Source organism: Artibeus jamaicensis, unplaced genomic scaffold, assembly GCF_021234435.1.
Source record: "Artibeus jamaicensis isolate MK-2021 breed Jamaican fruit bat unplaced genomic scaffold, CSHL_Jam_final scaffold_1283, whole genome shotgun sequence".
NCBI classification, from domain to species: Eukaryota; Metazoa; Chordata; class Mammalia; order Chiroptera; family Phyllostomidae; genus Artibeus; species Artibeus jamaicensis.
This window is the reverse complement of record NW_026522028.1, coordinates 6,524,276-6,538,874: the sequence shown is the minus strand read 5'-3', so window position 1 is coordinate 6,538,874 and position 14,599 is coordinate 6,524,276. Positions and strand designations below refer to the sequence as shown.

The 14,599-nt window shown below is 44.8% G+C and overlaps 1 protein-coding gene and 1 pseudogene across 1 annotated transcript; both read left to right on the top strand.

Annotated features, from left to right (window-relative positions):
* The first annotated feature begins 724 nt into the window (after nt 1-724).
* LOC128625940 (melanoma-associated antigen B2-like) lies at nt 725-1,766 on the top strand (annotated as a pseudogene).
* A 9,308-nt stretch (nt 1,767-11,074) lies between these two features.
* On the top strand, nt 11,075-12,103 carry LOC119050934 (melanoma-associated antigen B2-like). The gene has a single exon (XM_037147459.2). The coding sequence runs from the start codon at nt 11,075-11,077 to the stop codon at nt 12,101-12,103; it is 1,029 nt and encodes a 342-aa protein (XP_037003354.2).
* Nucleotides 12,104-14,599: the final 2,496 nt, after the last annotated feature.

Genomic DNA, 14,599 nt, shown 5'->3' with positions numbered 1-14,599 from the left:
GCATCCATCCCAAACCTTAACTATTAGCCTGTGAAATCTCAGAGATGGGCTACCCCAATGAGCTCCTGCATATCTTTATATCAGGTCTAAGGGAGGGGAGCTCCTTAGTTTGTCGTTCTAGTCACCAGTTCAAGAGAAGGGAGAGGGTGCCAATACTCACAAGAATCTACACTGAGAAACTTTACTAGGACGTGCGGATCTACATGAAGTCAGAAGACAAAAGAGCCCACTAAATTCTCAGCACTGTGTGTCCCATGATATGCAGGATGACTGAGGCTTCCCTCTAGTTCTTTCTCCTGGGTCCCAGGGAGTGTTGAGTTATCAATGTCAGAGTAGCAGGGAGGAAAGTACCCAAACTTTGCCCAGAGTTGATGTGATAATACTGCTGATGAACTGAGAAGACCCCACATACCAGACAAGATCGGATACACTGATATCCCCTGCTGTCACTTGAGCACTCTAGTATGATGTAACATGAGCCTCTCTCTAAAGGTTCAGTGGTCCCACTATGTTATTCTTAGCACACAGACTGACCTGAAGAACCAGAAGCCTTGTGGATTTCTAGAGTAGCACCTTCAAGGTAGCCTGCAGAGGCAGTCTCCAATAAAGCCAAGGTGGAATCTACCTGTTGAAGGTGCTCACCTCTCTTTCTCCATCCACCAGGTGCCCAGATCACCTCCCTGCTTGCTCACACTCCTGTCTGCTGACCTGAACCACAGTCATCATGCCTCGTGGTCACAAGAGTAAGCTCCGTGGTCGTGAGAAACGCTGCCAAAACAGAATTGAGACCCGAGGTCTTGACAGTGCTGAGGCTGCTACAGGAGAGGAAGAGGCCACTTGCTCCTCCTCCTCTGTTCTGGGGGACGCTCCCTCAAGCTTCACTGATGCTGGCCCTCCTCAGGCATCTCCGAGTGACCCAGGCACCACCAGTGCCGCTGCGGGTGTGTCATGTGAAAGACCTGCTGGAAAAGCCAAAGGCCGTGATCCTAAAAGTAAATGTTCCTCCTGGGCCTCAACCTCCACTGGGAGCTCTGGTCAAGTTATTCTAATCGAGAAGGCAAGTAAGCTAGTAGAGTACCTGCTATATCAGTATATAATGAAGGAGCCTATTAAAAAGGCAGACATGCTGAAGTTGGTCCAAAAATCATGCAGAAAGAACTTCCCTGAGATCCTCAGGAAGGCCTCTGAGCACATGAATCTGCTCTATGGCCTACAGTTAGAAGAAGTTGAGGCCAGTGGAAATTCCTACACCCTTGTCGACAGTCAAGGTGACACCAGCGACGGGAGTCTGAGCAGAGGCTGGAAATTTCCTATAAGAGGGATTCTGATGCCTCTCCCTAGGTGTCATCTTCTTGAATGGCAACCGCGCCTCTGAGAATTTAATCTGGCAATCCCTGAAAATTATGGGCATTTACGATGGAAAGAGTCACTTCGTTTTTGGGGAGCCAAGGAAACTCATCACCCAAGATTTGGTGCAGGAAGAATACCTGGTGTACCAGCAGGTGGCCAACAGCGATCCTCCGTCCTATGAGTTCCTTTGGGGTCCAAGAGCTCATGCCGAGACCAGCAAGATGAAGATCCTGGAATTCTTGACCAAGCTCAATGATAATGACCCCACTGCCTTCCCCAGCCATTATGAAGAGGCTTTGAAAGATGAGGAGGAGAGAGCTCAAGCCAGAGCCCAAGCTGAAACCAGGGCTAGATGTCCTTCCAGAGCCAGTGGTTGCCCTTCAGCCAGATCCAGCCAGTACCCATACCCTGAGTGACACTGAGATGGAGTCTTCATTTCTTGGTTGGAAAAGCCTGTTAAGCAGTTTCCTAATGTGCAAAATATCCTGTTTGCTTACCTTTGTGGGGTTGTTGCATTTTGAAAAGGTGTGCTTAAGGAAAGAATGTTGTCTTAGATTCAGAATAAAAGTTTATAAAGGACATGGATCACACATTTATTACCATATGTCAGGTTAGGAGTGAGAGTTTTATTTTGAAATACAAATTGGCAAACTGTCAAACACTTTTGTGTCCAGAAGAGATGACATAGTTTTCTAGTGGTAATATCTTTAGTTACATGAAAGGAGTTTAAACCGAAATAGTTAGGAGCATTGGAAGCATATATGGGTGAATAGATACATAGTTAAATGAAGAAAAAAGTAGTCACTTCTGAAAACATTTTTTTTTTCAATTACAGCTGGCATAATGTATTATGTTAGATGCAGGTGTACAGCATAAGGATTAGAAACTTACAAAAAATACAAAATGTTCTCCCCCATAAGACTAGTATATCTGAGCTATATATAGCTTTAGAATGTTATTTACTATATTAGCTATGCTGTACCCAGCTGGTCTGTTACAACCAAGGCAGGGACATAAACCACATGTCTCATCTGTACATGAATGGATAAAGAAGATGTGGTACATGTATAAAACTGGTAGCTTCTTGTTTTCCTTGCTGAATTTAGTCTTTTGTTGTGTAGATTGTAAAGCTATGTACCTGATTTGCTTATTTTTTCAAAAGTGTTAGATAATATAAATGATAATGAATCAGACCTCTTGGTTCGTGGCTTTTATTTGACACACGCATTAATGGAGCATCAGCTCTTTGGAAGTCCTCGGGCCAACACTGGGAATGTTTAGGTAAAAGAGACACTTCCTCTGCCCATACACTTTGATTGTAGGAGAAGCTGTCATTACTGAAGAAGGTGAGATTCTCTCTACTTCATAAGGAACAGGTGAAAAGTAAAGGGGGAGTGGAGATAGCATATTACCTAGCCTTTGTGGCTAAGCAGAATTTAGTCCCATTGGGAGGACAAGGGGTGACCCAGGGCCATATCCCATTGCTTGTCTCACCCTGAGTGAGGTCTGAGGTGGAGTCTTCACGTTATGGTTGGAAATGCCTGTTGGCCAGCATGCCTAATGTGCATGCATACCTCGCTGACTCCTGCTTTGAGGTCATTGTCAAGTGGTGTTCTGCTAAGAGAAACCCTATTTAGGTTCAGAATGGAAGCCTAGATGTGGCAGGGATCACAGACTTACTGTTGTGTGTCAGGTGGAGGAGCGAGAGTTTTGGTTTTTCCAGTTCACCCTGAAAATCCTTAAATCACTTTTGTGATCTGGAAGAAGACAGCATGGCATTCCATTTGGGCTGTATTTGGTAATGTGGGAAAAAACTCAAACAAAATAGATCTGCTGAGAACCCAGAGTGGTAGGAAAATGTAAAAGTTGCTCAATTATGGCTTTGCCTTACTCCACTCAATGTTTATTTTCTTAACTTTGAAAGTTACATACATGGATATCCTTAGATGATTCAAAAATGAATGAGTTTAGGGGAAAGTAAACTGATGCAGCCACTAGGGAAGACAGTATAGAGATGCCTGAAAAAGTTAAAAATTGAACTACCATGTTCTACAGCCATTCCACCATTGAGTACTTAGGTAAACGGAATCCTTAACATGAAGGGATACAAGTACCCTATGTTCATTGACATAGTATTCACATTAGCCACGACATGGAAATGACATCACTAACCATTAATGAATGAATGTGGGAAGGCAAGGTGATACTCCCACACACACACACTCACCCACTCAGGGAAAAAGATACATCAATCAGTGGTAAAAGAGAATGAGTCCCTGGTATTGGTGACAGCACGTGATAGGTGAAAGAAGGTGTAATTTTCAAATGGTGCTCCTTCATCAAAACGTTTCAAAAGACAGAGACAAATACTGTGTAGTGTCACTGATAGGTGGAATCTTTAAAAGATGTAACCGATAAATTAACTCACAGACTGAAGAGATTGGTGCATGCCAGTGTAGGGTGGTGGAAGCTGGCTGGGTGAAACTGGTGGATGTGGTCAAGTGGTACAAATTGTCCATTATATAATAAAGAGCCCCTGCAGATGCAACACAGGATAAAAACTAACAGCTAACAATACTGTATTAGATATGAAAATGTAACTAAAAGATTATATCTTAAATGTTCTAATTATGTTAAAAAAAAAAAAAGCTCTGGCTTGTGTGACTGAGTGGAATGAACATCACAGCAGGAAAAATAGGGTCACCGGTTTCATTCCCAGCCAAGGCACATGCCTGGTTTGCAGGCCAGGACCTCAGTTTGGGGGGCCAGAGACCCAACCACACATTGATATTTCTCTCCCTCTCTTTGTCTGTCTTTTCCTCTGTGTATAAATAAATAAAATCATTTCTTTAAAAGGAGGAATCTATAGGTGAAATTTTCCACTGCACATGTCACATGTTAAAATACTTTACTTTTGACATATACCAGTGTTTCACACATTCTACCTACAGGCATTAAGTACCTCACAGTTCTATAGGAAAGAAGTTTGGCATGGAGTCCCTGGGTTCCCTAGTTCAGAAGCCTTATAATTCTGCAGTCATTGTTCCTGGTGGCTTTCTTCTCATGTGGAGCTCAGGACCTCCTTCCACTCCATGCATTTTGGTGGGAGCAGAATTCAGTTACCAGGAATTGAAGCACTAAGGTTCCCATTTGTGTGCATGCCATGGGCTACAGATGATGCTCAGGTCTCCCTTAGGGCTTTGCTATGCTATGCAGCACCTTCCATCTTCAAAGCTAGGCAGGAGAACCTCCATCTCACCATTTGGGTTTCTCTCACCCAGAAAAGCTCCATCTGATTTAAGGGTTCACTTCATTAGGTCTGGGTCATGGATGATAATCTTCCTATTTTAAGAATAACAGATATCAGACCTCCATTATATCTGCCAAACCCCTCATACCAGCACCTGGATTAGTGTCTGATGAATTAAGTGCAAGAAGTTGTTTGTACACCAGGACTCAGGAATCCAGGAGGTCATCTTGGAATTGGGATTATCTTTGTCCTTGAGGTATTTTGGTTATTTTTGTAATTAAGAGCTTCAACCTTTAAAGGTACATAAAAGTGTAAACATTATTATTTTGTTTGCCTCACAATAACTTGAGGTCTGAGGATGACAGATGAGACAAGATTGGCCGTGTGTTGATATTGCTGAAGCTGGCAAAGAAGTACCTAGAGCACTGGTTACATTATACTCTTATACTGCAAATGCTCTAATTTCATCACACAAATTATCCAGAGCATGTGAAGTAAATCAAAATTTCCCCCAAATTTAAAAGACTTTATTTATATTTATAGAGAAGGGAAGGGAGGGAGAGAGTAGGGAGACATGCATGTGTGGTTGCCTCTCCTGCACCCCCTGCTGGGGACTGGCCTTAAAAACCCAGGCATGTGCCCTACACTGGGAATCAAACCTGTGACCATGCCGTCACTCAATCCACTGGGCCACACCAGCCAGGGCCCAAGCGTCCAAAATTTTTAATAAAATAAGTATAACATAATATAGACTTGTTAAAACTAGCTCAGAATCACTTCGTTTATGGTGGTATTTCTTAAGAATATTACTTATTTCTCACATTACTTAAGACCATTGTTGCAAACATTCTCAAAATCTTAACTTAAACTTGAAACTATGCAACAAAACTAAATATTCCCTTACCAGTGACACACTAGTCCACTTTGGAAAACGAACCTTTAACGCTGACACTCAAACATATAAAAACATATACATGTTCATGTATCGATTGATTGAAAAAGATGTGGTATACTCACACTGAGTCAGAGCTTCAGGCTGGGTTCTCCTACCGCAGCTACAGCCAGTTTACTGCCCAGCACATGTCCTTCCTCTCCTCCCATCCCTACTGAGGCCTGAGGCAGAGTCTTCACTGTGTGGTGAAAGAAAGCAGCTAGTCTTTGAACTCGTGAAAATCCACCATTGGGCTGCTACAAACACAGGGCATGCTCTTTTCTTCTATACTATAGGGAAATTGGACACTGTTGTTTTCTTTTTTCTATACTAAATGTTGTCCCTTTAAATTAGTGGTTATTTAGCTCCAGAATGGATGGTTATGAGTGACATGGATCACACATATTTTGGAGACTAGCAAGTTGAAAGATAGGAATTCTCGGCCTGTATAAAATGAAAATCATTGGATCATTCCTGGGATTTAGACCAAGATAATACAATATTGGAATACAGATTTTTTTTAATGGGGAGAAGTTGTTACCACACAGTATTGCCTGTATTAACATGAGAGTGGAAAAATGTAAAAGGTTTTCAATTCTCCCTTCCTTTCCTTCTTTAAGTTCTTTGTAAAGTTGAAGAATATGGATATGGATTAGCTCAGCTAGCTGAAAGATGTTGAGGAAATTAAATGATAACAAGATTGATTTCTTGTACACTTGCTCCTTACAAATCCAAATGTTAATTTAGTATCCGCTCCTTGGATGGCAGCATTATAGTGTGGATGCTGTGTGAAATGGACCCTGCCGTCATTGCTCATAGGATTTTAAAAGTTTCAGAGCAGTTTTCATAAAAAGTAGGCAGTCAAATGCTGCATGAGATCTAGAGGACCAGTAAAATTAAGGGGTCAGAAATGGGGCCTTCCTTAGGTTCCTGATTTCAGGTCTAGGAGAGATGCTTTTCAACACCGTAGTTAAATACTAAGAAAGTGAAATTCATGTGGTGGGTGGTAATCTGAAGTTCACAGCATGGTGGGCTACATGAGGCTGTGATGATGGTGGGAAGCAACCAGGCCCTCAGATGGTGTGTCTCAGAGTTCAAAGGCTTACACCTGGAATGACAAACTACCCTGGCCAGTTCTTTCGGAATTTCCTTAATAGCCAATATCTTTTTCATTCTTTTTTTAATTTTGAAAGCTTTTTTCTTATTGCTGTTGAATCACAGTTGTCCCAGAATTTCCCCTGCTGCTCTCTTCTGTCTTACCAACACTCCTACCCCCTCAGTCGGTCCCCAGCCTGTTGTCCAATACTGTGGATCCTTTATACATGTACCTTGGCTAGAGGCTTCCCTTTCTCTCTCTGGTCTCCCTTCCTCCCTCCCCTCTGGTCACTGAGAGTTTGTTCCTTATCGTAAGGTCTCTAGTTCTATTTGCTTCTTTGTTTATTTGTTTGCTTGGTTATTTCATTCTTTGTTTCAGAATCATGAGTAGACCACAGAGAATCTCCACATGGGAGAGGGAAAGGTCCATCCTGTGCTCCTGTCCCTCTGCACGTGACCACAGTGAACAGAAAAGTATGCACTTCAACGCCAGAGAGGAACTGTGAAATAAGGGAGATGATCTGTGACTGAAACTCGGGGGCCATTGGGTTGGCACCCTTTGCAGTGTGTTAGGGAGTCAGACCCTATTCTGTTAAAATGGCATTCACGATCTCTCTATTGTATTGCTGCTGTTGTTGTTGCTGTCATGTGGCAAACTCTAAGGCAAGAGAGCATTTTAGGGGATGGTCAAATTAATGAAAATAGGCCAGGTTTGTGTGGAAGGAAGGTCAGCTAGCTGGGAAGACAGTGAGTGTTGGAAACAAAGTTTTGAACATTAGAGCAGTATGCAGCTGAAAAAACTCCCCTACACTCAAAATAGGATTTAATGGGGGGAGTGGAGAATGTACTCTCAGATTCTTCTTAACAGCTTTCTGGACAGATTTTGGTATTCAAGGTACTACAGTGATACATATTTGCTGATATCTACTGAATATTTTTGTATTCCTTTAAGTTGAGTGTTATTTTCTGAAGTTCAAATAATCATAATCATAGACATAACAAATATTGTGTAAAATCTCAATGAATTCCAGGCAATATGCACATTTTCACACACATGGAACACCACCCATGAACCCTACCAGAGAGGGCTTTAAAAAACACATGACAAATGCAGAACCTGCAACTCACACACAGGGACTAGGTGAAAGCAATGGGACTAGAAGCCCTAGACTCCATCTCTACTATCCCAAAGGACAGCTTAGGTGATAGAAGAGAGGACCTTGTGACCAAAACATTAGATGGACTACATAACAACAGCAATTAGAATACACACACAAATAAGAGATAGGAATAAAGAAGAGATCATGCTTAGTAACAGTATGAACAGGTACATATGCAATACCAGATAGTGTCAAACCACACTCAGGGCTCACACACATCAAGCTCTACCCTCCTATGCTCCCTAAGCCTGGCTCATGGAAAGAAAGAATGTATCAGCTTTCTTTTCTCAGACAGCACAGCACATGGGCTCTGATATGCACTTCAGTTTCCTAACTCTACATTGCTGGGTGAGGGGACCCATTTTCTGCAGGTTTGCAATAAGGCAAATGCTCAAGTACTAGCAGGGAGGTGTCACCACCCAAGAAGACACTAATCAAGAGACAGGTGGCAAGTTCAGGATTCCCATGGCTGAAAGGTGAGGAAACAATCAGGCCAAATTAAGTAGATCAAAGAAAATATTAAGGAGGGTATCTCAGTTCCATACAAGGAGTCCAAGGCTCTGGAACATATGCTGAGGAACCTGCCTAGGGAGGAGTAAGGGAATAAGACAGAACCTGAAGTCCTAGACTCACACCCTTATTGGATCTCCTTGGTAGCCTTGAAGGACAAAGATCGTATGAGGATGACCTTCATTTCCAACTTGGAATTCCCAGAAAAGTGCGATATTAATGTAACATGAGCAGAGTCAAGAAATCAAAGGCTAAAGTTACAGGACTGTTCACCTGTCAAAGTAAGGATCCCGAAGTGGATGGACTAAGGGTAGCACCCAGAGCATGAAAAGGAGGTCCCACAAAATTGGTGCTGTCACACCCGGGAAAGACGTGGCAGAGACGTCAGGCTGACTTGACTCTGGACAGTCTCAGGGAGGTCAAATCTTGGTGTAATGCAGACCATTTTCGGCTGGAAGAGGTAATGACAGGATCTCTAAGAGGAATCTGTCTATATGAGTATCCTGAGTATTATGAGGGGCAGCGTAAAAAAAAAAAAAAAAACGGGGGATCACATAGAAACCAGGACGTTCCATGACCTTGGGGAAGCCAGAAAAACGACCACTGAGAGTCCACGCTTTCTTCGGGGGTGATCTCTGGGACGGAAGGGCCTTGCCTTATAGGATTGAAACCCATAATTGCAAAGACAGGAATCTTGCACCGAGATGAAGCAAGGACCCTCAGTGCTAAAGGAGAAGATCACCCCCACGACCCCAGTATCTTGTTGAAGCCCTACCCTAGTGTCTGGCCTGCAAGGCCCAGGCCAAACATAGGCAGCTGTCCACTGAACTGCCACCCGGAACTCAGGACAGAGCAGATGGTGTGCAGCCGGGACCACCCATGTAACTAGAGGGTCAAGCCGAGGTTCTGAAGACACAAAAGTAGGGACCCTGAGTGAGGACCTGGGGCCCTCCCACTCCTAAGCAGTGGGGTCCCCCGGTTCCCCAGCCCACCTGCCGCGGGGCTCTCAGTTCTCAGGCACCCCAGACAGCCCTGCCAGTTAGGACCCACCCACTTCCGCCTTAGAGCCAGGGTCTTTCCCGGTGCGCCCAGGCCGCTGCTTTCCGGTTCAGGGCGGATTCTCAGGCTGTGCCTGGAGTCAACCTGAGGACCTACAGGGCAACCTTCGGAAACCACAGCTCTCCAAGAGGGTAGGTGAGCCCACCCCGACCCGGGCCTGCCTTTGGTCTCTGAGAGGCTGGAGGCGAGCCGCCGGGCTGCATTCCGTCTCAAATATGTTAGTGAGAAGGCCGTGTGTACTCTGTGGGTGTACCCTGATTCTGCAGACAGATGGCATGCACGTGTGAACTGCTTTCAGCATGAGTGCCTGAGTGCTTAAGAGTCCACCTTTGCCCAAAAAAGTGGACCTCACAGGGCCGCAACCCTGCCTTCACCTCTAGCAGGCTCCAGACACAGGAAACAGATATAAAGCATAGTAACTTTCCCCTCTAGCGGTAACTATGGGAAGCCCGGGCTGCACCCATCAACTACCAAACGCAGCAAAGGAAGCCTGGGTTGGAGGCCGAGCTGGCTCCTCATTTCTTATGGCGGTGGTCTCTGGGAGGTGTGGGCCTCGGTTTATTGGTGGAAGTCCAAATGAGGAAAGGGGACTGATACCCTGGTGAGATTCACGGGTGTGAAACTGATGAGAATGGTGGAGCGTGCCCAGAAAGTTGGGGGCGGGGTCCACCGGAAGTCTCAGGGGGGTTTTCTGACCTAGAAGATTGGTCTTATCGCCACGATGAGTTGCACTACCTTCTTCCCAGAGCATCCCTTGGAGGGACAAGATTGGGTCAAAGTGGCAATCTCCGCCCATGAGTGGCAGGATTTCACATTGTGCCGGGTATCTCAGAAAGACCATTGTGGACTTTGGCCATGTGCTACACCATATCAGCAGGGCCTCAAAGTGTCCTTTCTTTCTCCAGTGCTAGCAGCTCTGTAGGATAGATCTCAGGCTGCACTCTCCATCAGCCTTCACTGAAGGGAAACCGTGCAGTGAGAGGGGTCATCCCATATTATCAGAGAGAAAATACAACCTAAGGAGGAGACAAATTTAGAACTTGAATGGCGATTCTGCTTGGAACCAGGGATGATGGGAAATTCACCTGCATGCAACAGCCCCCGCCCACTCCTGGGTGATGTGCTTTGGTTACATAAGGTCCACTTCATATCCTCTTGTTGCATCTCACAGAGTTTGCAACTTCATAAGAGCAGTTCTCCTCCAGGAGTCCGATTGAGGAATACACAGAGGGCTTGAGCAACCAACCAGCCCTGCCAAAAGAGGACATCACAGCCTCCATCCCTACCTTTAGCTATCGGCCCAGGATAGCTCAGAGATGGGTGGTCAGGGCGAGCTTCCCCTGCATCTCTCCATACCAGGTCTAAGGGAGCTAAGATCCTTAGTCTGTAAGTCTAGCCACCATTTAAAGAGAAGGAAGAGGTGCCGGTCCTCACAAGGAGGCAAACTGAGGAACTTGACTGACGACTGATGATGATACTCACCAGCTCAGGAAACAAAGAAGCCAACCAAACTCTCGGCACTGAGTGTCCTCTGATAGGCAGGTAGACTGAGGCTCCCTTTGCCCGGGTCCCAGGGAGTGTCGAGGTGTCAATGTTAGAGTAGCAGAGGGGAATGTGCCTGTCGAAGGTGCTCATGTCCTCTCTCTGTCATCCACCAGGTGCCCAGATCACCTTTTTGTTGGCCCACACTCTTGTCGGCTTTCCTGAAAAACACCCATCATGCCTCGTGGTCACAAGAGTAAGCTCCGTGCTCGTGAGAAACGCCGCCAAAACAGAGCTGAGACACAAAGTCTTCAGAGCGCTGAGGCTGCTACAGAAGATGCAGAGGCCGCCTGCTCCTCCTCCTCAGTTCTGGCAGACGCTCCCTCAAGTGCCACCGGTGCTGGTCCTCTCCAGACACCTTCGAGGGACCCAGCCAGCACCAGTGCTGCTGCAGGTGTTTCAGGCAAAAGATCTGCTGGAAAAGCCAAAGGCCGAGTTTGGAAAAGTAGAAGTTCCTCCCAGGCCTCACCTTCCCCTGAGAGCTTTGGCCTAGATATCCTCACTCAGAAGGCAAGTCACTTGGTAGACTATCTTCTGACTCAGTATCAAATGAAGGAGCCCATTAGAAAGGCAGACATGCTGAAGATAGTCCACAAATGGTGCAGGAAGGACTTTCCTGAGATTCTCAAGATGGCCTCAGACCACATGGATCTGGTGTATGGTCTAGAATTGAAAGAAGTCAAGCCCAATGGTAACTTCTACACCCTGGTCCAGAATGAAGACGCCGCCAGCGATGAGAGTCTGAGCAGAGCCTGGAGATTTCCTGTAAAAGGGATTCTGATGCCTCTGCTGAGTGTGATCTTCCTGAATGGCAACTGCACCTCTGAGGAGGAGATCTGGAAATTCCTGGGTATAATGGGCATCTATGATGGAAAGTCTCACTTCATTTTTGGAGATACCAGGAAGCTTATCACCCAAGATTTGGTGCAGGAAGAATACCTGGTGTACCGGCAGGTGGCCAACAGCGATCCTCCACGCTACGAGTTCCTCTGGGGTCCAAGAGCCCACGCTGAGACCAGCAAGATGAAAATCCTGGAGTTCGTGGCCAAGATGAATGATAACGTCCCCACTGCCTTCCCAGCCTATTACGAAGAGGCTTTGAAAGATGAGGAAGAGAGAGCCCGAGCTGCACCCAGTGCTAGCAGTCCTTCCAAGGCCAGTGGTCACCCCAGAGCCACATCCAGCCACTACCCTCAGCCTGAGTGACGTCGAGATGGAGTGTTCCCTCTTTGGTTGGAGAGGCCTGTTAAGCAGCTTCCTAGTATGCAAAAAGTCTTGTTAGCAACCTTTGTGAGGGTGTTGTGCGTTTTCACAGGGTGTGCTTTTAAACAGAACGTTTCTTTAGGTTCAGAATGTAATTTTAAGAATGACAGGGACGACACATGTATTGCCATATACCAGGTTAGCAGTAAGCGTGGTCTTATTGAAATACAAATTGGGACTCCTTCGATCACTTTTGTGATCCAGAAGAAGGTAACATGGCTTTAGGGTAGGAATATCTTTAGCGATGTAAAGGGAGATTACACTAACATAACAGGCAACAGTAGATGGATGCATAAAAGGGTAGATAAACTAAAAGTTGGCCACTTCCCGACTTTTGATTATAATAGATGTAGAATATTATTTTAGGTTCAGGGGTACAAACATAGTGAACACACATTTATATAACTTACAAGGTGTTCACCCCCATGAGTCTACAACCCACCTGAAACATATGTTGTTATTACAGTATTATTTGCTATATTAACTGTGCTGTACCTGGCTGGGCTGTTAAAGGCAAGACAGGGACATGTCCCACCTGTAGATGAATGGCTATAGAAGATGTGGTACTTATATGAAACTCGTCACTCCTTGTTTTCCTTGCTGTATTTAGTCTTTTGTTTTGTAGCCTGTAAAGCTATGTACCTGATTTGCTTATGTTTTCAAAAATGTTAGATAATATAAATGATAGTGAATCAGGCCTCTTGGCTCATGGCTTTTATTTGACACATGCATTAATGGAGCATCAGCTCTTTGGAAGTCCTCGTGCCAACCCTGGGAATGTTTAGGCAAAAGAGACACTTCCTCTGCCCATGCAGTCTGATTGTAGGAGAAGCTGTCATTACTGAAGAAGGTGAGATTCTCTCTACTTCATAAGGAACACGTGAAAAGTAAAGGGGGAGCGGAGATAGCATATTACCTAGCCTTTGTGGCTAAGCAGAATCCAGTCCCATTGGGAGGACAAGGAGTGACCCAGGGCCATATCCAGTTGCTTCTCTCATCCTGAGTGAGGTCTGAGGTGGAGTCTTCACATTGTGGTTGGAAATGCCTGTTGGCCAGCATGCCTAATGTGCATGCATACCTCGCTGACTCCTACTTTGAGGTCATTGTCAAGGGGTGTTCTGCTAAGAGAAACCCTATTTAGGTTCAGAACGGAAGCCTAGATGTGGCAGGGATCACAGACTTACTGTTGTGTGTCAGGTGGAGGAGCGAGAGTTTTGGTTTTTCCAGTTCACCTTGAAAATCCTTAAATCACTTTTGTGATCTGGAAGAAGACAGTATGGCATTCCATTTGGGCTGTATTTGGTAATGTGGAAAAAAACTCAAACACAATAGCTCTGATGAGAGCCTAGAGTGGTAGGAAAATGTAAAAGTTGCTCCATTATGGCTTTGCCTTACTCCACTCAATGTTTCTTTTCTTAGCTTTGAAAGTTACATACATGGATATCCTTAGATGATTCAAAAATGAATGAGTTTCGGGGAAAGTAAAATGATGCAGCCACTAAGGAAGATAGTATAGAGATACCTGAAAAAGTTAAAAATTGAACTACCATGTTCTGCGGCCATTCCACCATGGAGTACTTAGGTAAACGGAATCCCTAAGGTGAAGAGATGGAAGTACCCCCATGTCCACTAACACAGTATTCACAATAGTCACCACATGGAAACGACCTCAGTAACCATTAACGAATGAATGTGGAAAAGCAAGGTGATACTCCCCCACACACACACTCACCCACTCATGGAAAAAGATACATCAATCAGTGGTAAAAGAGAATGAGTCCCTGGTATTGGGGACAGCACGTGCTAGGTGAAAGAAGGGGTAAATTTCAATTGATGCTCCTTCATTAAAACTTTTCAAAAGACAGAGACAAATACCCTGTAGTATCACTTATGGGAGGAATCTTTGAAACACACACTGATAAAGTAACTCATACATTGAAGATATTGATGTTTTCCCACTCGGTGGTGGTGGTGGAAGGCGGGTGAAATTGGTGATGGTGGCCAAAGATGCAAACTTTATATTACAAAATTAATAGCCCCTGAGGATGCAATGTACAGGATGATTACTAGTAGTTACCAATAGTGTATTAGATGTGTGAATATAGACAAGAGAGTATATCTAAACGCCGTAATTATATGCAATGAAATGAAAAGCTGTGGCTGCTGTAGTTCAGGGGAATGAGCTTCAGACTGTGAACCAAAATGTTGAGGGTTTCACTCCCAGCCAGGGCACAGGCCTGGTTTGCATGCCAGGATCCCAGTTGGGTGTGCTGGGGAGGCAACCACACATTGATGTTTGTTTCTCTTTCTCTCTTTCTCCTTCCCTTCCTGTCTTTATATATAAATAAAATCTTTTTAAAAGAAGGAAAAAAGAAAAGTGTAGGTAATTTTTTCAGTGCCTATGTTAAAATACTTCACTTTTGACAAAATGCCAGGATT